We start from the raw sequence: 20,015 nt of genomic DNA, 5'->3' as shown, positions 1-20,015 counted from the left end.
ATTCACGTAACAGCACATTACACCATCACATGACAAATGTTTCTGAAAAATGTGTAATCTTTATTTAAATCCAAGCTACAATGTCACAGGATGTACAGTATAGCAGAGGCATTGAAATTCACCTCAATTTATTTCACAAAGGGGTTTTGGAGAAATAAGTCTTAATCCCTTTCGAAAAACAATGTTTTGTTTATCAAATATTACTCCAGAGTATTGCGTACAGAAAACTACAAATAGATAAACATATGCTCCGATGTATCACAAGCCACAAAAACATGTTTTTGAAGAAACGTTGCTGTAATAAAGAAGGAAAGAGAGAGTGGGGAAAAAACAAAGCATTTGTAGAAAATATAAAAACTTAACAGGTTTCTAAAAAGGTCCTTAAGCCTTACATAAAATTCCAATCATCACAGTTGAACGTGTTCAATAGAAATATTACAAGGGCTGTTCTGGACCGGCTCCACATGATTCTTGCAGAGCTATCTACAAAATGTGTAGGAGAGCAGGACGGCAGCTCTCAGGCGTACATGTCCTCACGGTCTGCGTTATAGACCTCACCCTCCTGCAGCGAGGCAAAGTTTAGGAAGTGCGAGGGCCGGTGGACTTCATGGTAGAACTCCATGGGGTTGGCCAGCTGCAGGTCGTACTTCATGTTGGGGTCATGGCGAACACCTGGAGTAAGATGATAAAAATGGTTAATTCAAAATCATGTTCTGCCAATCCTATGATATGATCAGCCCTGCCTTAAAAAAGTTGTTTAACATCAAATCATCAAATAAGTTACTGTGTTTTAGTCAGAGGAATGAAATGCTATTTGCACTGTATAATCCAATCGGCACAGGGACAAATCGGAAAGATACATTTATGGTACCAATTCTTTGCAACAATTGTAAATTGTTCATTTATATACTCCATGGACACTACCATTTCGAGAGTTTGCTCTGCTGTCTTTGGTGTGTTCATGAGCTTTAAGTCATTTCGTGGAAACATGGACACTACAAATAAGACGTATTATATTTGATAGCTTAGAGGTTTTTTGTTTTTTTTAACTGGAGGAGGGCCGTTCATTTCTAATTTGGAACCTACGTTTTACTATTATTCAAAAGTGGACTTAATTGAAGCATAAAAATAGTTTCCCTTCATAAAATAGAAATAAGGGGTACTACTCACCCATGAAGTTGTAGTTCCAGGAGACCTGGCCAGGCACCATGAAGAAGCCCAGGAAGCGGTCAGAGAGCAGCATCTGCACTCTCTCATAGTGGGAGGGCAGGTAGCCTTTAGGGTTGTTTCCCTTGTCTGTGTTCTGCCGACCCCACTCATAACCACTGGGTGTCAGCTTGTAGGCTGTGAGCGTGCACGAGCCTGGTGTGAAGCTGAAAACAGATGCAAGAATACAAAATGATGTACAATTTAACAGCAAACATTACTGAATATGCAGAAAACAAGTGTATTTTTCTAAACTGACTTAAGTAAAACAAAAAAAAAAAGTAATTATTCCATTTCAGTATTATTTCATCTATGAACTTTAAAAAGATAGACCATTACTTGTTTAAAATGTGTGATTGCCTTTCTCCGTTTCAGGTCTTAAACAATATCAAGTTGCTCAGGTCAACTTCCCAGTAAAAAGTGCTTACTGTTCGTGTTAATGAAACGTACCTGCAGGTGATGATGATGGTTTTCTCTCCGTCCCATGAGGGGTTGTCAGCCATGACCTTGGCATGTGTGGTGACGTCCTGTGGGGACAGCTGGGGCGACTCATTGGGCTGGGTATGGATCCATCCGAGTGGCTCCATTTCCTGTTTAAGGGGATGAGTTATTTATATTAGTTACATTTAAATGTAACAATTACTGGAACAACAAAAAGAAGACCGAGATGTAAAAGGTTTTGACTGTAGGCCCGTCTTACTTTAAGGTATTCATGACCCGGCAGCTGGTTGGGCAGGTGAACAGTCTGGTGAGTCCCCCACTGTGGCACCATGACGATACAACGGATCTCCTTCACCTGGGGGTTGTCTGGTGGACTCGTGCCATACAGGTAGCCTGCAATCTGGAAAAACACAGTGCACCGTCAGTATCTATAGACCGCCCAGACATGATGAGGGACTTTCAGGTAGGGATGTCCTGGTATGCATGACTATTTTCAAATGAAACACAATACATGTCTATCAATTACAGTATTATTAATCCATTGCATACCTGTGCACGCAAATCTGAGATGCAGATGAACTTCTTGAGGACGTTCTTGGGCAGGATGTAGGTGTAGCCCGTCTCCTTGATGTCGTCAGATGACACGTAGATGTGGTTGGTTCGGAGGTGGAGGTTGGCAGCAGATATGGCTCTGAAGGGAAAAGAACAAGAAACATTAAAGCCAACTGAGAAGGACCCAATAAAACCCCCAAAATATCATTGTTTTCCAGAGTGGAGAAATCCCTAAAAACGTTTACAAACTGTCTGCTTACCTGACTCTCCATTCGGTCTTCGATGAGAAGGTCTGGGTCTCATAGTTGGAGGTGGTGGATGTGATGATCTCGTCACCGTGCTTGTTGACAGTGCGGGTCTGCGTGGCTGTGAGCTGCGACTGCTCTTTGGTTTGCTTCTCAATCTCGGCAATCTGCTGGCGCTGCTGTGAGGGAGCAGAGATCTCCATACCCAGGATGATGTCACGGATCTCAGACTGTGTCAGTGAGGCCACGTTCACGCTGGATAAAGACAATGAAAGCATTGGGTATCAACACAAGACTGGCTTTATTCTGAGCTATTAAGTTACGGAGCAGAACATTAGTTTCCCATAATCAGGAAGTATTCAGTGCATGAATACTTACTTGTTCTTTTTGCCGTAATCTGCCAGAATGAGATCTTTGAGTTGCACCTCCACCTTGATCCATTCTTCGTCGGTGAGCGTGGGCCAGATGTGATGAGGCTCGGTGATGGTGGTCTTGTCAGGCTTCAGGATCACCTTGGCGCGGTCATTGTTGACGTGCAGCGCTCTGAGGATCAGGATGAGTCGGGAGAAGGCCTAGAGATGGAGCAGAGCAGCAAACAAAAACTATTTACACGGGGGATAAGTAGATGTTATCAAACATCAATGCATGATAATACGTTTAGCTTGGTACCAAAGCACAGATTCTTTCTAACAGCTTGTTATAACTTCTTGTGGAATGAAAAATGCAACATTAAATCTTCCATAGAAACAACAGTGATGTCAATCTAAAAATGTTCATGAATTCTGGTCATAGCCTCCTGTGGGATAGAGTGAGACTCACTGTGTAGGACGAGATGGTCTTGAGCCAGTCGTCGTAGAGGTTGAACAGCACCATCTGAGGCTCGGTCGCCTTCAGGATCAGATCTCCAAACTTCTCCACCTTCAGACAGGCCTGGAAGGGCAGCTGCAACTCAGAACCTTTGATCACGATGTTGGGGAAGTCGAGCAAGTGGACCTACGCAGAGGAAACAATGGAATTGGATTTGGAAAGGCATTGGGCTGCATCCGACTATCAGGAAATGAACTGAGATCCTCCATGCAGCGGTTACAAGCATAACAGATCCTCACCTCCAGAGGGTCCAGCATGCCCTTCCTGGTTACAATGATCTGTTTGGGCTGCTCTTCCACGGGGAGGGAACGAATCAGAGCAGCCACTTCTTCAGCTGTCTTCCATTTGGCCAGCTGCAGGGACAAAGGAGGAATAATGTAAGAATATAATGGAGGAATGAGCAGCTTTGGTGTATCTTAATAGTTACTTTGTCAGGTTTTTTTGTGTCTTTGTGTTACTTTCGCTGCAGACTTTTGAGTCAAGGAATTCATAAACAAACACATATATAGTACAATATTCAAAAACAACTATTGTAACATTTTGCACTAGATAATTAAACTAGAGTTCAGATAATTGAACACAATAGGAATGTGTGTGAATCAATATCAAAAGCACAGCAGGTGATAGAGTAAGGCGAGGTGAGCAGGGCCGCACCTGTCCCAGACGCTTCTGTCCAGCCCACACTGAGGTGTGAATGATCTTGAGGAAGAGCTGACCAGTCCTGGGGTTGAAGATGAAAATAGCTCCGTTGATGGGCTTTGTGGTCAAGTTACCCTCAAAGGTCTGTTGAGAAGAAGATGGAGAACACATTTGACTAAACAAAAAAGGATAACATTTTTATTCCAATGCAAAAGCAACAAAATCCAGACAACTTTAAGAGCTATTCCTAAAAACAATGTTAGCGCACATCGACTCTTCATTGAATAACTAGAGGGGAGGAGTCAGGGCTCACCTTGTGGATGGTGACTCGGTACACGTTGGTGTCGTCCACAAACCAGATGATCTGGTTGGAGAAGAGTTCTCCGTAGTTCTGAGAGGACAGGTAGGGCTCAGTGGGCTCGGAGGAGTAGAGCTGCAGACCCTTGCGGATGCGCTCTCTGAGCACATACAGGGCCGGGTTGGCCTTCATGATCTTGGCCATGGCCTGCTGGATCAGAGGCTTGCTTCCAGGGAACCAGTTACCATAGGCACTAAGAAGGAGATACAATGATAAACACAGTTAAATACTAATTTAAGCATTTAGATTATTGTTTTTCTTTCCCCCCCCATCAACATTTCCTGTGTGGATGACCAGTTCAGACAACGTCTACTAAACATAACCATTGGAGCTGAAGTGACTTTCTGTTGCAGACAGTTACCATTATGTTAAACAAGTTAGGAAGCTAGTGTGAATGCTTCAGCAGAACATACTTGTTATAATGAACATGTGGATGCAAAGGTCCAGACAATGCCATAAAACATTTGCATGACACTTCCCCCCCTTTCCTTTTCCACTTTTACACATTCGCAGTAGCCAATATAATCATGTTACACCAAGATCAGACAGTTCAGCAAAAAAGGATGATGTGGCTCACTAGCTATTGTTTCCCTTATACATTATTAAGTAAATACCTGCCATCATGTTTGTTATTTACTCAGGTTTATAAACAATCCTAACCTGTGTAGGTTGTAAGCCAGGTCGATAGCGATGAGCACTCCAGTGGGGGAGGGGTAGATACTCATGTTGTCCGTGGTGTAGTCCAGGAACTTGGCCCTGGCGTAGCGCTCGATGTCATGAGAGTCATAGTCACCCCAGCGCAGCTGGATGTCGATCCAGTACTTCTGTGTGGTGGTGCTGTCCATCACGTCCCTGTAGGAGGAGGTGCACATTTTAATTCATATAAAGAATACATAAAGTAACTGTTAAACTGCTTCCTTGACAGTTTATGAAATTCATTATTGTCTAGGAAAGTCATTTGAATAAAGCTTTAAAATTCATACTTTGAGTCAGCAAGCAGAGATGGCCGAGAGACGTTCCACTTGTATGATGCAAAGAGCAGGATGTCTGCACAGGAGGAGTTCATCTTGTATGACTTCCTGGGATGGATGGTCTCCTTCTGCACCGTCTCAATCTCAAGAGCATCCAGCTCCTGATCAAACACCTGCAAAAAAAACGTAAAAGTTATAATCACGGGCAAAGAACAAGTCATAAATAAAAGGAACGTTTTAAACTTCAGTGTACTAGTCCGTAATGAAGTAAAGAAATAAACCCTACCTGACAGAGATCCATGACGACGCTCTCATGAATCTTCTGCCACAAGTGAGCCCTGAAGATCTGAATGAGGGAGATCTTCAGAGTGGGGATCTTGCCGTGCATGAAGATACCCGTCAGATCAAGTTGTACCTGGAAACCTACGTACACCTAAAGACAGAGGACGAGAAAATGTAAGTTGACATTTTAACCACTCAGGCCCAAACATCAAACATCTATTCTCCAGGGAACTAAACATTATTTCAAATATGGAAGAGAAACATTTACAAATGTTGGTTGTACTTACGTTGGCTCTGTTGATGGTGGGGGACCACCAAAGTGTGAAGCGACGGTTGGGGATTTGGTTCAAACCAGACCTCTGGGCATTGGTCAGCTTCTTCCATTTCATGGACTCCTCAAAACCACTGGCCTTTTCCCTAAAGTCCAGAAATTGAGACGGTTGATGATTTTCAATGAACGAATAAACATTATCCACAATTACAGAAAGTGAACAAGCATTTTGGTTTTGCTTAAAGTGTATTTTCTTTAATAGCAGTGTGAGCTGTTATGTATCCTAAATGATTGCGCCATAAGCATTGTAAGTTTCAAAGTGATCTCACCAGAAGAGACCCTCCCAGGTGGGAAAGTAAGTGCCCTTAAAGAGTGTGTGTTCCAGGATGCCCTCCACTCCGCCCAGAGCCTGGATCATGTCTGTGCGGTAGTTGTTCAGGTTCCACAGTTTTCCATCGTGCCTCTGGTGGGTCCACCAGAACGGATTCTGCTTCAGTACCTGCAAAACAACAAGACAGTCATCAATCACTAAATGCTTGTTGAACCTTGAATGCAACTTGTACAGTATCATAACGTGCACGATACAGTGTTAAGGCAAATTGTTGGGATTTTGGTACTTTAAAAAGAAACTATTAAAACAAAAAAGAGACTCTCCCAAAATAGTTTTGTACTTTGACATACAACTTGTGTCTTCATCATACCTGGTACTGTTTGAAATCTGTCCTGACTCTCCAGCCTTTGTCATAGGCCAGTGTGTGTCTGTCCTTCTGGAAAAGTGTGTTGATACGAGGGATGCCTCTGTCCCATGAGTCCTCCAGATCCTCCAGGGTCAGACGCCTAAAACAGAGAACAACACACTGCTATTAGCCTCGTCCAGTTTCTGTTCATGTTTATTCAATAAAAGATTGGCAGATCACAAACACATGTTATCGCTGATGGAGGCAGTACCTGTTCTGGGCGATGGCCTCCTGCCTCTTGAGGGCGTACTCGGCCCAAACCCGCTGAGAGTCGATGAACTCGCTCTCCCATGGCTGAATGTACCGATACAAGTTAGGAATCAGCTGGTCCTCTTCGTGGCTCATTCCAGACCTGAAATGGGTAATACCCACGTCTGTCTGCTTGGACCACCTGGTGGAAAGAGAAAAGAAGGTTTAAGACCCAGTTTGCTCATTACATTTACAAGATGACTTACATAACAGCCTGCATGCCAACTTACCGCAGGTCTGACTGAGGAATAAGCACGTGGCCCATGGACAGCATGCCAAGCCCACCCAACTCTTTGGGGGTGTAGAAGACGACAGGAGGGAAGCGGCTAGGCATTTTGGAGTTCAGGCCGATCTTGATACGAGTCTGGATCTTGTTCTCGCACTTCACCAGCAGGTCCAGGAGCTCCTGGGTGTTGACCACAGCCTCGCGGAAGTACGTCATCAAACCAATCAGAGCCGTGTTCCATTTGTTCACAATCTGGAGGTCAACAGGGGACAGAGTGAAATATTCTGACAACAATATGTTCTGCTTCTGATCTGGTTTTTTTAAGAGGGTTGTCAGCTGACCTTGGTGAATGTGGTGGATCCAGAGGCCATCAGGATCTGCCGCACTCTGTTGTGGAAACGCTGCATTGATTCATCATCCACACGCAGGAAACACTGTGCGGTCCTCTCTTTGGTTACCTACACAGGCAAACAATAAGAGAACTTAAAAACAGAAATGTGACCATTTTATGACAGGTAGCAGTGATGCAAGTGTCAGTACTGTATTGACTGTAAAGTTGAATCCCATAAGGATATTATATTGATTCATTAGACAAGGATATTGTGCCGATATTAAAAGTCCATGATGGATCGGTACACCCATAGAACTGACATTAGACATCAATCAGTTAAAGCACTGTTCTGGCAAACTGTCACATTAATTCATCAGCATAACAGATGCTTGTTTTGGGCAACAATTCCTCACCTCGTTCTGCAGGTTCCACACACCGTCCTTGTGAGTGAACTCCTCGTAGCTGGTGCGGCACTTTGGCAAGATACGGCACTCAAATCCGCACATGTTGAAGAGCAGGTTGGGGTTGTCTTTGCTGTAGACGGAAACAAAGCTGTTCTCCCACTGCACCGTGGTGACGGATCTGGGTAGGCGGTTCTTGATGTCCCAGAAAACAGCACGTCCCCTGGGAGAATAAAAAGAAGATTACTTTTTGCCTGCAGATTTGGTATGAAGATTTTAATGTTCAACATAGAATGACATTTAGTCAAATGTTGAGGTGTAACTCACAGGTTGACGTCATGCTTCATCAGTCTCATGCGGGCATCGCGGGGCCAGCACTTCTTGTTGTTATAACCCACAATGTTCTCATTGTTGGGGTCTGGATGCTCCGTCAGGTACCTCTGAATCAGATCCCTGGCCTCATCGGCAGAGAACCTGAAAAAGTCATATGACTTATAATTAAATCAACAAAAACACTTTTTCATCCATGTTCACAAATTACTTTCAGGCAGTAAAGGTAGAAGCCAAGTACAGTTAGTAAAGATTTCAAAAACGTAAAGCAGAAAGGCTTTCCAAATGCTTTATCTTAGGACCATCAATCATTTTGGTGATTCAACCCCACCTGAAGAAGATGTGGATGCGGTCGATGTAACGGCAGTACAATCGGATTGGGTGGGCGCTCTCCGTGGGTGTGTCTTGGAAACTGAGGAAGTCATTGGGCATCTGAGGCGGGCCAGCCATCTCACTGGCACGGTGCAGACCCAGGACCAGCAGGTCCATCACCAGGCCGTAGTACTGCACAATGAATGAGGCAAACTGCAGCCCTCTGATGATGCCATAGGAGTTTGTGTGGTTCATGTCCTAGAAAAGAGACAAAGATAAACATTTAGATCAAATAAGTAAAAACTGTACGTCAATCAAGAACCACTAAAGGTAGGGTAGGTAAGAACGGAGAAACCAGCTCAAGTGCGCTAGAATTTGAAAGCACGCAGCCGAAAAAAATCTGCCACTTCCTTACAGAGCCCCTCCTCTAACACACACATGAACGCGCACATGACCAATGAGGGCACGAGATAAGTTTGTGCACAGATGGAAGGCTGACGGGCAGGTAGGCCATCCAGTTACTTTAGCCGGGCCGGCTCAAATTATTGGTCGTGCTTTTTACAGCGCCACGGCTTCCACAGATTAAATTAAATGTATTTATTGTCAACGCATTTAATGTATTCATTGCTATCGGGATGTTAAGAGCATTCCATGGAATATAAAAAAAAGTGTTACCTTGTAGTTGATGACCACGTTGTTCTTGGCTGTCATGTAATCAGCGATGTTGTGGTCAACAATGAGACGCAGCAGCCTGTTGAGCAGGGTCAGATCGATCTTCTCGTACATCTTCTCGTAGCGGGACTCCAGCATCACGTTGCACTCTCCCTCCGCCGTCTCCCACACGTCCTGCAAGTTGTTGATGCCTGAGGAGAAAATAACAGAAAGCCTTCAGATAACGTTTGCCTTTTGGTTCTGCTAACATTACAGGATTCATTAGATGTGATATAGGTTACTAAGAAACCCAACATCACTCATTAAATATGATTATAATTTCATTCGGGAAACCCTCCATTATGAATGGTTCTGACCTTGGCACCACTTGTAGACCAGCAGTGGTGGGGGTTCAGTGTCAGCAGGTTTGATCCAGGGTGGGAACAGACGCCTCTTGTCCGCCTCGTACCATAGGTACTGGTCGAGGTAGGCATCTGTGATCTTCTCCAGGGGCTCGACATCATACACAGGCACCAGGTGACTGTACAAGTCCATGAACTCAATACCAACCTGTAAAGGAAGAAGTAGTTGAGAGACTGATAGGAAGCAGATATGATGGGTGCTAAATAACAGCCATTTTTCTTCGGCTTTTAAATTCCACATGTTTGTCATTATAAACTACAGAGTGAACTAAAAATATCTGCATGTCCTAGTGCTGACCTCTTTGAAGGCTCTCTGGGTGAGCAAGTGACGTTTGATCCTGGACAAGGCCTCGTGAGGATTGTCGTAAGCCTGCTCAATCAGACCCAGCTCCTCCCTCTGACTCTGGTTCAGACGAGACTTCACACTAAGGGACAAAGAGACACAAACTCAATATCAAGAAAACAATGTACTGTCATTTGCTGATGAAGTTATTCATGTTGAAACTGCGTTTACCTGTATGCTTCCTTGAGCCTCTCCAGGGCCAGGATGAGCAGCTTGGTGTCATGTTTGTAGGACAGGGGAGGGAAAGGGATGGGGGAGAACCGCCGACTCTCCAGCCAATGAACAGTGGTGGTGTAAATGGCCACCGCCTCTTCAGCTGTGATATAGGGGCCATCCTGCAGACAGAATATTTACAATCATTTACAAAAATACTAAACTTAGTTGTTATTAGGCATGTATCAGAAGCAATATCTGAATGGTAAGGAATCAACTACAGCGGCAACCAGTGATAAATACAAGAAGAAGAACCGATCTCAATTATTTTACTTCTGCTGGAGTTTAACCACATTAAACTTCAAATAATGTCTGAACGATGAAGAGGCCAACTGCTACTGCAGCCAGTCAGATATAAAGTCAACATTCAGTTTAATATTTCTCAAGTTCTTACGCACAAGCAAGCAGACCAATGCAAGTGCGCCTTTGTAAGAGGACTTCATTACAAACGGTCATATTAAAGACAGCCATATTAAATGTTTATAATTAGGGATGCTCCGATCGCCAATTTCGGGGCCGATCGCCGAAATCAGTATCGGCCGATACCGATCACAGATCCGATCGAGTGGGCGGGGCCTAAATGGAAGATTTAAACATCACTTTAAATGGAAGATTTAAAGTGATGTTTAAATCTTCCATTTAAAACTCAGTTAATGGGGCTCATTCACTGGAGCTTCCACAAACAACAATCAACTTAATTATTACATTCAAATGATGTACATTATTCAAGTTTACATTCACTTTGGATAATAACATGGGAGAAATTAGCGGAAGCGCTCTCTTTTCCTCTCTCCCGACAGCCTGTCAGTATCTCATGCAGCTCACTGATCAATGAGTGACCCGACAATGAAGAATACATATATTTATAATAACTAGTTTAGCTTGTTCCAGAGGTAGATAAAATAGCCAAGTGTGTTAGGTCTAACTCTTACGGTACGTCCACACAGCAGCTGTTGTGTCTGAAACATGGTCTGAAAGCTTGAGGATTTTTTGCGAGCAACGCGACCAACAACCAGTCACATGTATCTCCAGCCCCCGACATACAAAGCAAAAAACCCCGGGGATTTTATGCGATCAATATATATATATATATAAACTCCCCAAACAGGCGAAAACCTACCAGTTTCACCCACCTCCCTCCATGCCTGGTTCCTCCGGTTTGTATCCCGTTAATAGTTCTGGTCGTAAAGAACCAGGTGATTTGCTACCGTAATTTCTCGTTTGGAATATGAGGAAATGAACTGCGGTGTGTGTGTTTCGCTGCGCTTACCGGTCCGGCGGGCGGAGCTGCAGGATTTCTGCTTCACACACGTTGCATACCACTATTTTACTGTCTTTTTCTGACACCTTAAAATAATGCCAGACCGGTGAAGCCATTTTGGCGAGCTTGTTTTGCCGCACACAGAGAAAAGTGTCATGTATTTTACGTCATGCGATCGGCATGTTTAGAGAGCACCGATCGATCGGCAGAGAGTGAGTATTGGCCGATCTCGATCGGTGCATCCCTATTTATAATTAGTCAATTCAGATGTGGGCATAAACACATTTCCTTTTTGAGCTTTGTTTTTCTGTGTTACCTTCAGGTAGTTGTGCTGCCTCTCCTGCTCAGCCTTCAGGTACAGACGGGTCAGTCTCCCCAGGTTCTTCTTGCACACCGTCTTATCCACAGTGGCTCCACGGCGGATTCGCTCACGGTTGTAGTGAGCCGTGTTGGTCCACCAGTCAGCTTTAGCCTTCACATAGCGCAGGATCATGTTCTCAATGGGAGTGGGCAGGCCGGGCACCTGTAGTGATGGGAAGAACATTACTACAGTAACTATTCAGTTTTGGTTTATTGTGGCTCAACTAAAAGTGGAACAAAAGTGTTGAAACACTTTGGCGAACACTATATCCAGTATCTTTTTTTAACCTTCAAATGTTTTGCATCATGGATCTTAAAAGGGAAAAAAATAATGCAGTGAAACATTTGACACCAGCTAATCTATATGCCAAACCTGTCAACAGTGCTTACATTTTAGTTCAAGCTATATACAACTTCAAGTAGTCAAAGCCCAAGCTGTCTATGCATTATTACACTTAAAGTAGTAGTAGTGTAGACGTGTATATCGTATTTAGTCTGATAGGACCTGATCCCGGTCATGCACTGACCTTCCAGGGGATGTTGGCCTTCCAGCACCTCCAGGATTCACTGAGGTGCTGCAGGATGGTTCTGGCTTTGTTCTGTTTGATGCCCTCAGGCATCATGTCCAGGATGTCATGCATCACGGCGGCACGCAACTCCAGGTCAAAGTGAGACTCCACGCGCTGTTTGGTCACAGTCTTGGCTACGCCCTTTGAGTGACGTCCTGATGAGGCAATCAAAAACAAGTGTAGCTTAAACACCAAGTAATTACTGCAGATGCAAACCTTTGTCCCTCATACCATTTTTTTGCTGAAATAATATCGTTCCCCAATAAATTTTTTTTTAAAAAAAGTACTTCTTCATACCTTCGAACTGCCTGGCAAGCAGATTTCCCAGCCACCTCTCCAACAGCGGAGTGATCCCTCTCATGAAGAACAGCCACACCCTCCAGCCGGGAGCCCAGAAGCCACAACCTGGGCCCTTGCCAACAGGACCCTGATTTTAAAATAGATAAAAAGACAAGTCAGTATACAACAAATCATAATATCTTTAAAAGCCCAAATGATTGTGTGTAGGGGAAATGCTATTAATGGACACCAAAACATATTTCCAATGCACAAGAAGGTTAACTTACAGTGTTGAACCGGTAGTAAATGAGATGCTTCAGATCTTTGCACATCCGGATTTGTCTCATCAACTTGTACTTGTAACGGTACATGCCAGTCAGCTGGCCAACGTGGGCAAAGATGTACTGCAGACCATCGGACAACTACAATACAGAGTTGAAAAGCTAGGATTAGACGAGAATGAAATGACTGCACAATAGTTAAGACAATCACAACAAACGATGAGTCATCAAACTTTCTGATAACAGAAACCTTCCTAAAAACCATGTCATTTACAAAAGCCTTATGATTTACATGGCAAGTAGTTTGAACTTTTAACCCCATCCCTCGCAGAATAGATTTTAAACTTGAACTACAACAGACAAAACTCAGGAGCTTTATTTGTCCAGTCAACAAGATTTATTGTAACCTCCAAAAGACAAAGTGTGTAGGTAAGTTAGCTTAGGTACAGATGGGACTTGCAACATCTTCCACTGAACTAACCTGGAAGGCATCAACATTTCCCAGCCTGTACTGCACGTGGCTGTCCACCACCAGCTTGCTGAGGCGCAGCACCTCTCTGCACAGGTGGAAGGCATTTCCGAATCGGGACTTCTTTCTTTCCTGGGGGACAAAGACAACACAGCTGTAGATCAAAACCGGATCACATGGAAAAAAAGTGGTTTGACTAGATTTTGAGCTTCAGATTGTAAATAAGTGTGTGTGTGTGTGTGTGTGTGTGTGTGTGTGTGTGTGTGTGTGTGTGTGTGTGTGTGTGTGTGTGTGTGTGTGTGTACGCTTCAAACAAAAGTATACTAAAAAATAACATTAACAAAAATGTCAAAATTAAGAAAACATTTTGTATTAAGTGTTCTTAAACAAAGTTGTTATGAGCAATGTTTCAGCAATGTCTGAACGATGAAGAGGCCAACTGCTACTGCAGCCAGTCAAATATAAAAGTCACCATTCATTTGAATATTCCTCCAGTTCTTACGCACAGGCAAGCAGACCAATGCAAGTGCGCCTTTGTAAGAGGATTTCATTACAAACTCAAAACAAAAAGGTCATCCATCAGCACAACAGGTAGATTATAATAAGTAATTACTTATCTGGGTAATAACTTTAACGTCACTTAACAAAGTGTGTACAACTCAGCTTGATATCAAAACTGAAATACATGTAGAAATGTGGATTTACTAGATTTTGACCATCAGATTGTAAATATTTGTTTTTAAGCTTCCAACAGAAGTGCAATAAAACATAATTAAAGCTACATTTGACCCACACTGCGCACATACAATGTCAACAACAACAACAACAGGTAGTTCTGCTCTGGAGATTGTACCTTTGTGGTCAGTGTCTTGACAGGCTTCAGGTTGAAGTTGTAGTCCAGATGCAGGTAGTTGAGGTTCTTACGATGGATAAGCAGATTGAGCATGTTGTAACCCTGACGACAGACCTGCAGACCGACCTCCACCCAGTCCAGCTTGGTGGACTGGAAGAACTTGGTGGCCTTGAAGGAGCGGAACAGATACCTGAAATACAACAGATGGAAAATCTTTTTTACAAAAAACAATTGATGAGCAAAAACCCTTTCGCATTAATATGGGTTAAAAGGGAAATCAAAATAGTTTCCAATGATGCTCACCTCTTCTTCTGGGCTTTGGGTGGTCTGTGTTTGAGAGCATTGAGCACATAGTACTTGAGAAGTTTCTGGTAGGACACACGCACTTTCACTGGCTGTCCTGCAGGGCAGTGCTCACGATACCTGGAGAAAATTAACAACAACAATTTAGAATTTATGAGATACACAAAACATTTCATTTCCCACATGGCAAACCCAGCTCTTTGCAATCTGCGAGTCATCCTACATTCCTCTCAACATGTTGGTATTTTGCTCACCAGTTCTTGATCAGGGGGATATCAATGGCACGCCTTGTGCGGCCAGATCTGAGGTTGAAGGGTCTCGGTGCCCACAGCAGAGCGATGCCATTGGCTGTGTTGTCTGTGTAGAGTGGGGTCTCCTTGAGGAGGGGCTCCACATACTCAGGAAGCTCAAACTCCTCGTCATCATCAGGCAGAGGTTCCTGACTCTGGAGGTGCAGGACATTTTAAAAAGAAAAGTGAGTTCAAGAATCTTTACTTTTAAATAGAACAGATACTTCTGCAGATACTTTAACCACTTATCAGTTTAAACTCTTAACTTCAAATAATGTCTGTACGATGAAGAGGCCAACTGCTACTGCAGCCAGTAAGATATAAAGTCACCATTCATTTTAATATTCCTCCAGTTCTTACGCACAGGCAAGCAGACCAATGCAAGTGCGCCTTTGTAAGAGGATTTTGTTCAAAATCTACTTCTCTAATTTCATTGCGAATAAAAGTTATCTTTTTCACAGCTGCCAAATATGGATGATTAGCCACAATTATCCAAACTTACCTTGACAGAGTGTCTGTGGGAAATTGGGTTGATCAGCGGGTCGAAGTAGAACGCTGGGAGATCTGGATCCTCCGTCTTGATGAACACCACGTTGGGCGTATGATACCTGTAAGGGTAAAGTCATCGGTTTTAACTCAATACTGACACTTCATGTTTTATTTATTTATAGAGTTACATCGACTATTTGTTTACATCTATAAGAAATAACTCATCCATTCATCCATTTCTTACCAGGTTAGGTGGACATAGTGCGGCAAGTTGTTGTACAAGTAGGGGAAAGCGATTTTGTACTCTGTCCTGATAGGCTGTCGGATGATGATCTTGTTGATGTCATTGAACTCATTCCAGTCTTCATCCCTGCAGAAGACACAGAAGGATAAACTTAGTCACAAATCATATAAAATGATACATAGAACATATATCATACAAAGTATTTTAACTTAAATAGTCAAATAATTTCAAGAAACATGCGGAAAAAAGCAGGATGAAGAAAGAAAAAGAAAAAAAAGATGTTTTACATGAACATGCAAGTTGTGGTCATTCGAAGTAAGCGCAACATCTGCTAAATAAAAAACAGTATTGAGTCTAAAGATCTTAATTTATTTTAAAAGGCAAGAGGCACTTACTGAAGGTTGATGTCTCTGACAAGTGGCTCAAACTTCGGTCCTCCAGGGATGGCCATATTCAAGGCCTTGGAAGTGAAGAAGGCCTTGAGGTCAAACAGGTAGAAGTAGTTGAAATCCACCAGGTCTGTGAGCAGCTGATTGGCCAGGCGGTACAGTGTGGACATCATAGGCAGTGTGAACTGCCAGCGACGGTAGGTGGTGCCATTGACAAACCTGAAGAGGAAAATAGTGTCATTTCAATTAGTGTTAATTTCGTCAGCTATTTTTTAATTTAGTTTTAGTCTTAGTCCTGTGTTAAATTTCCTTTTTAGTTTTAGTCATATTTAGTCACCTTCATCCTGTTTTTATTTAGTCAAGTTTTAGTCAACGAAAAGTCTGAGCACTTTAGTCTTATTTTAGTCAAAGAAAACTAATTATTTTAGTCTACTTTTTGTCAATCAAAACGGTTGTCTTTTTTTAGTCATCGGATTATATAGAACATTTCAGTCAAACTAGTCTAGCGAAAACCAATAATTTGTCATTTTAGTCAAACGTATTTTACAATAAGATTATATATTGTCCTTATTTGATGAAAAGCAGGTTGAATGATTAAGAAAGCAGCTTTGCAGAGAGTATCTGGTCAGGTTTGTGGTGTTTTTACCAGCTGTGTTATGGCCACATTGCTTCCCTTCTGATAAAACAATGCATTCGCTTTTTTTCTCCACCTCATTGTAGCGAAAATGGGCCCAAATATCACATAGTTTCTTTCTCCCAAGCACTGGTGGCTTTAGACTTTTTCATTGTCAGTAATTTTGACGGACAGGATCGTAACATTTCCGTCATAATCCATTATTATCCGTCGAGTGCACAATTTATGAATCACTCGCACTGGCGGGGAGTGGTCTTCGGTTAACGCGAGTGCGACCACTGCTCCCAAGCCCTGTTGTTGCCATTTTATTTTCTGTTAAATAAGGTTAGTTGGACCATGAGTTAGACCCGAGTCTTCCTGACAGTTCACAGTGTGCCGCTGCCCGGTGTAATTCAAATGTACCGCCGCGCGCAGCACAGAGACTAGTGCTGTAGCGACGCGTCGACTTCAAAATATCGTCGACGACATATTTCCGCGTCGCTACACACACGTGGGTCACCCACAGCAACAAGCAGTTCTAGCTGTGGTGGCTACCATTAGCTCTCCGATTTTTACATTAAAATGGAATTATGGATTATAAATTAAATCATTTCTTTTTATACATAGACGTTAAAAACCTATGGATTAACCGATTCAGCCGCGTTTTTTCTCATTTTAATGCCATTGAACACGTCTTTTGATCAGATTGACAGCTACGGTGGTGACACGATCTCCCTAGAAGCTCTGTAAAGGTACGTGTTGTGATGACTGCATTTGCTTCCTCTGTCGCAAGTCCGGATCACTCAGTGATGATACTATATACCTACATAATCTGTGGAGTCTCAGCTTTAATCGGATATCTTGTATGTGCAGCTACGATAAGTAATAAGGGTACTTTTATCTTGAGTTCTGTGCCAATGTCCATTAGCATTTTTCGCTTTTTTATGAATTGAACAACAGAAAAATAATCGTTAGATTAGTCGACTAATCGATCAAATAATCGCCCGATTAATCGTTTTCAAAATAATCGTTTCCCCCCAGCACTAACAGACACACACAGCTGCTGAACTGCCGCAGCACCGGAAATGGAACTGCTGGGAGAAAAACTGACTATCAGAGATGTAACGTTATCTTTGATAATATTTCGTCTCCTCATTTTTCGTCAACAACAGTAAAGAGAGATTTTGGCATAGTTTTTATTTAGTAAACTACATTTCCGTATCGTCACTTTTCGTCAACGATATTGCATGATGATTTCGTTACAGTTATTGTTTACTGCTGTTGTTGCCGTCTCGTCATCGTCTCGTTTTCGTCATGGAAAAAAAGGTCGTTGACGAACATATTTCGTCATAGTTTTAGTCAACGAAATTAACACTAATTTCAATTCTGCTGGCTACACATCATCTAAATATGAACTTTAAATGTTTGTCTGTAAAGAATGACATGAGGGCTTACTTGTTTGCGTCTTTGAGGGGTTGGTGATCATAGAGCCACTCTGCAACAGGAGAGTCCTCCTCATTGTCCAGCTCCATCTGGATCGCCTCCAGTGGTTCGACATCAAGGATGTTGTCTGCATAATCCAGCGGCGGCTCCTCATCATCAAATGGAGGAAATCGCATCCGCTTGAAGTGACGACGATCACGCTTCTCACGTCGCATCATGATCCACATAGTGCTGTGAGGAGGATAAATGACAACAATTATTAGATATATTTATTATAAACTAAATGTGCACATTTAGTTTCATGTCCAACAAAAATGATAACGGAATAGCATCAAGCTTTCACTTACCCCCACTGTGCGATGTAGACCGGCTCTATGACCCAAGGGATTTCATTCACAAAGGAAATAGCTCCGGTAATGTGGTAGAGGACAGGCACGTCTCTGATCTGTTCCCAGGGCATAGGCATGTTTTCCAGCAGCTTCAGCACTGCATGGGGCATGTACTTGAGGGCACTGTTCAAGCAAAACAAACATGATAAGCTACGGTAGTGATAAACCTTCCTAACCAATTAACAAAAAAAACGTGTGCACCAAAAAAATCTGTTTAAGATTATATGTCCATTACTTTCCACATAGAGTACATCTCAAGAAGTTTGTCAGCTAGCAAAGAAAACCTATTTTTTATTGACATGTTGACTGATCCGATTGTTTTCTTTACCCGAGGTACACCCTCTTGTCATGGCGAAACTTTCTGTTGGTCATGTCTCCATGGTCCCTGATGATCTTGCGGACATGCTCAGGTGGCATGTCTTCCTTCTGGGCATCCACAAAGCCAAACTTTCTCTTTTCTGAGTAGCGCTTTGCCTGCAAGTGCTGCCATTTTCTTGCTGTTGAGTGGGAGGACAATGACAACAAAATGAATCACCACCACTTGAAACATAAACATTGCAGTTTTTAACAAAAATGTAGACTTTCTGTACTAATAGAGAGCCAACGTACCTTTCTCCTGCAGCTTTTCCTCAGACATGTAGTCCGGGACAGTTATGGGAGGGGGAACACCCGGTGGCATCCCTCCAGGGACCCCTCTGTAGGGGAAGGTAGCAGCCATGGTGTCTCACACCTGAAAACAAACAGTTTCATCAATAAACATATTCTGATCCTGAATGTGTTGTACACGTTTATTTGTTATAAATTAAAATGTAATTAATTAATTAATTAATTAAATGAGTAAGATAAACAATGTTCTGCCGTTAAGAGAATGTATCACTCATAAAAGCCAAAGGAATTCAAATTAGCTCCACCTTTACCAGCTGTGATAAAGACTATTGCATCAATAGTTATAATCAAAACATGATATATATAATTCTGAAATTGAAAATCTGAATTGTGATTAATTTTACTAGTAACAGAGTGTTCCTGCTCTCTGTTACTTCTACTTTTACATTAGTACTAGATGTGAGTACTTCTACCACCTCTGATCAGTATAGAGTGGTCCCTGGCTCTGTAACAATATACGCACATTATATAACCCATGCAATATTTGAGAAATCCTTATAGATTGTATTAAATGTAATCTTGACGATGTGAGACAAACAGATCCTTTTCTTTTGCCACAAATACATATAACACTATTGCACATAATCTAAAAATGCTAACAGTTGTACCATTCAACTAGTAAGATAGCCGTTAGCTCAACATGGCTTCTAGTACGGAAGAAACTGTAACGTTGTGCACAACTTCAAAATAACGGCAGACTTGACTCATTACTCGATTCGGTGACTTTTACAAATCTAATTGGCTGTTATTTAAAACACAGCTTACACCAAGTTACAGAACAATGAAGTTGGTCATCAAGGCCATGCGTGTCTGAAGCGGTAAGTTAGCCAACACTAGCACACAAGCTAACGACTGTGTGATAAGTAACACAACGAAAATAACACTCACTTCACTACCTGTGGGATTTCTTAGCGTTGCAGACAGCCGTGTTCCACAGACAATCAACTACCACATCATTTCTCTTTCAAAGTTGTATTGTTCCTTTTTCCAGGTGCTCTGTTGTGTTGACTGTCTTTATAAAACACGACGGCGGCCACACGATGGACGCAGTTCAGTGGGATTCACAGTCA

At 42.6% G+C, this 20,015-nt stretch overlaps 1 protein-coding gene across 2 annotated transcripts; it reads right to left on the bottom strand.

The window, feature by feature from the left end:
• Positions 1-39: 39 nt before the first annotated feature.
• Positions 40-20,014, bottom strand: prpf8 (pre-mRNA processing factor 8). 2 transcript variants are annotated; one of them, XM_034096757.2, is made up of 43 exons: positions 19,834-20,014; positions 18,889-19,009; positions 18,608-18,776; positions 18,238-18,402; positions 17,903-18,121; positions 15,841-16,053; positions 15,446-15,571; positions 15,215-15,320; positions 14,677-14,867; positions 14,423-14,542; positions 14,120-14,309; positions 13,279-13,398; positions 12,804-12,938; positions 12,535-12,664; positions 12,196-12,392; positions 11,625-11,831; positions 10,006-10,169; positions 9,790-9,916; positions 9,447-9,639; positions 9,094-9,281; positions 8,438-8,676; positions 8,104-8,250; positions 7,789-7,999; positions 7,386-7,502; positions 7,049-7,296; positions 6,781-6,960; positions 6,534-6,669; positions 6,162-6,331; positions 5,849-5,978; positions 5,566-5,712; positions 5,292-5,452; positions 4,969-5,160; positions 4,264-4,501; positions 3,966-4,094; positions 3,551-3,664; positions 3,264-3,437; positions 2,823-3,016; positions 2,460-2,699; positions 2,197-2,338; positions 1,907-2,047; positions 1,657-1,796; positions 1,171-1,373; positions 40-672 (listed from the first exon to the last, which is right to left on the bottom strand). In XM_034096757.2, exons 2-43 carry the CDS (start codon positions 18,995-18,997, stop codon positions 518-520), a joined length of 7,017 nt encoding a protein of 2,338 aa, XP_033952648.1. In that variant the 5' UTR covers positions 18,998-19,009; positions 19,834-20,014; the 3' UTR covers positions 40-517. The 2 variants fall into 2 exon arrangements, with proteins under 2 accessions (XP_033952648.1, XP_033952649.1); XM_034096758.2 differs by having other exon boundaries at positions 19,842-20,014.
• Position 20,015: the final 1 nt, after the last annotated feature.

The sequence above is a fragment of the Pseudochaenichthys georgianus genome, chromosome 13 (assembly GCF_902827115.2).
Source record: "Pseudochaenichthys georgianus chromosome 13, fPseGeo1.2, whole genome shotgun sequence".
Lineage (NCBI taxonomy): Eukaryota > Metazoa > Chordata > Actinopteri > Perciformes > Channichthyidae > Pseudochaenichthys > Pseudochaenichthys georgianus.
Note: the sequence above shows the minus strand (reverse complement) of the source record. Positions and strands in the feature narration are given on the sequence as shown.

Excerpts from the sequence above, each read along its gene's own strand:
- prpf8 (XM_034096757.2), bottom strand. The coding sequence starts at position 18,997 with ATGGCTGCTACCTTCCCCTACAGAGGGGTCCCTGGAGGGATGCCACCG. Across the intron at positions 15,572-15,840 it reads GTCAGAGACATCAACCTTCA|GGATGAAGACTGGAATGAGT; the intron begins GTAAGTGCCTCT and ends TGTCTTCTGCAG. Across the intron at positions 2,048-2,196 it reads TCTCAGATTTGCGTGCACAG|ATTGCAGGCTACCTGTATGG; the intron begins GTATGCAATGGA and ends GTGTTTTTCCAG.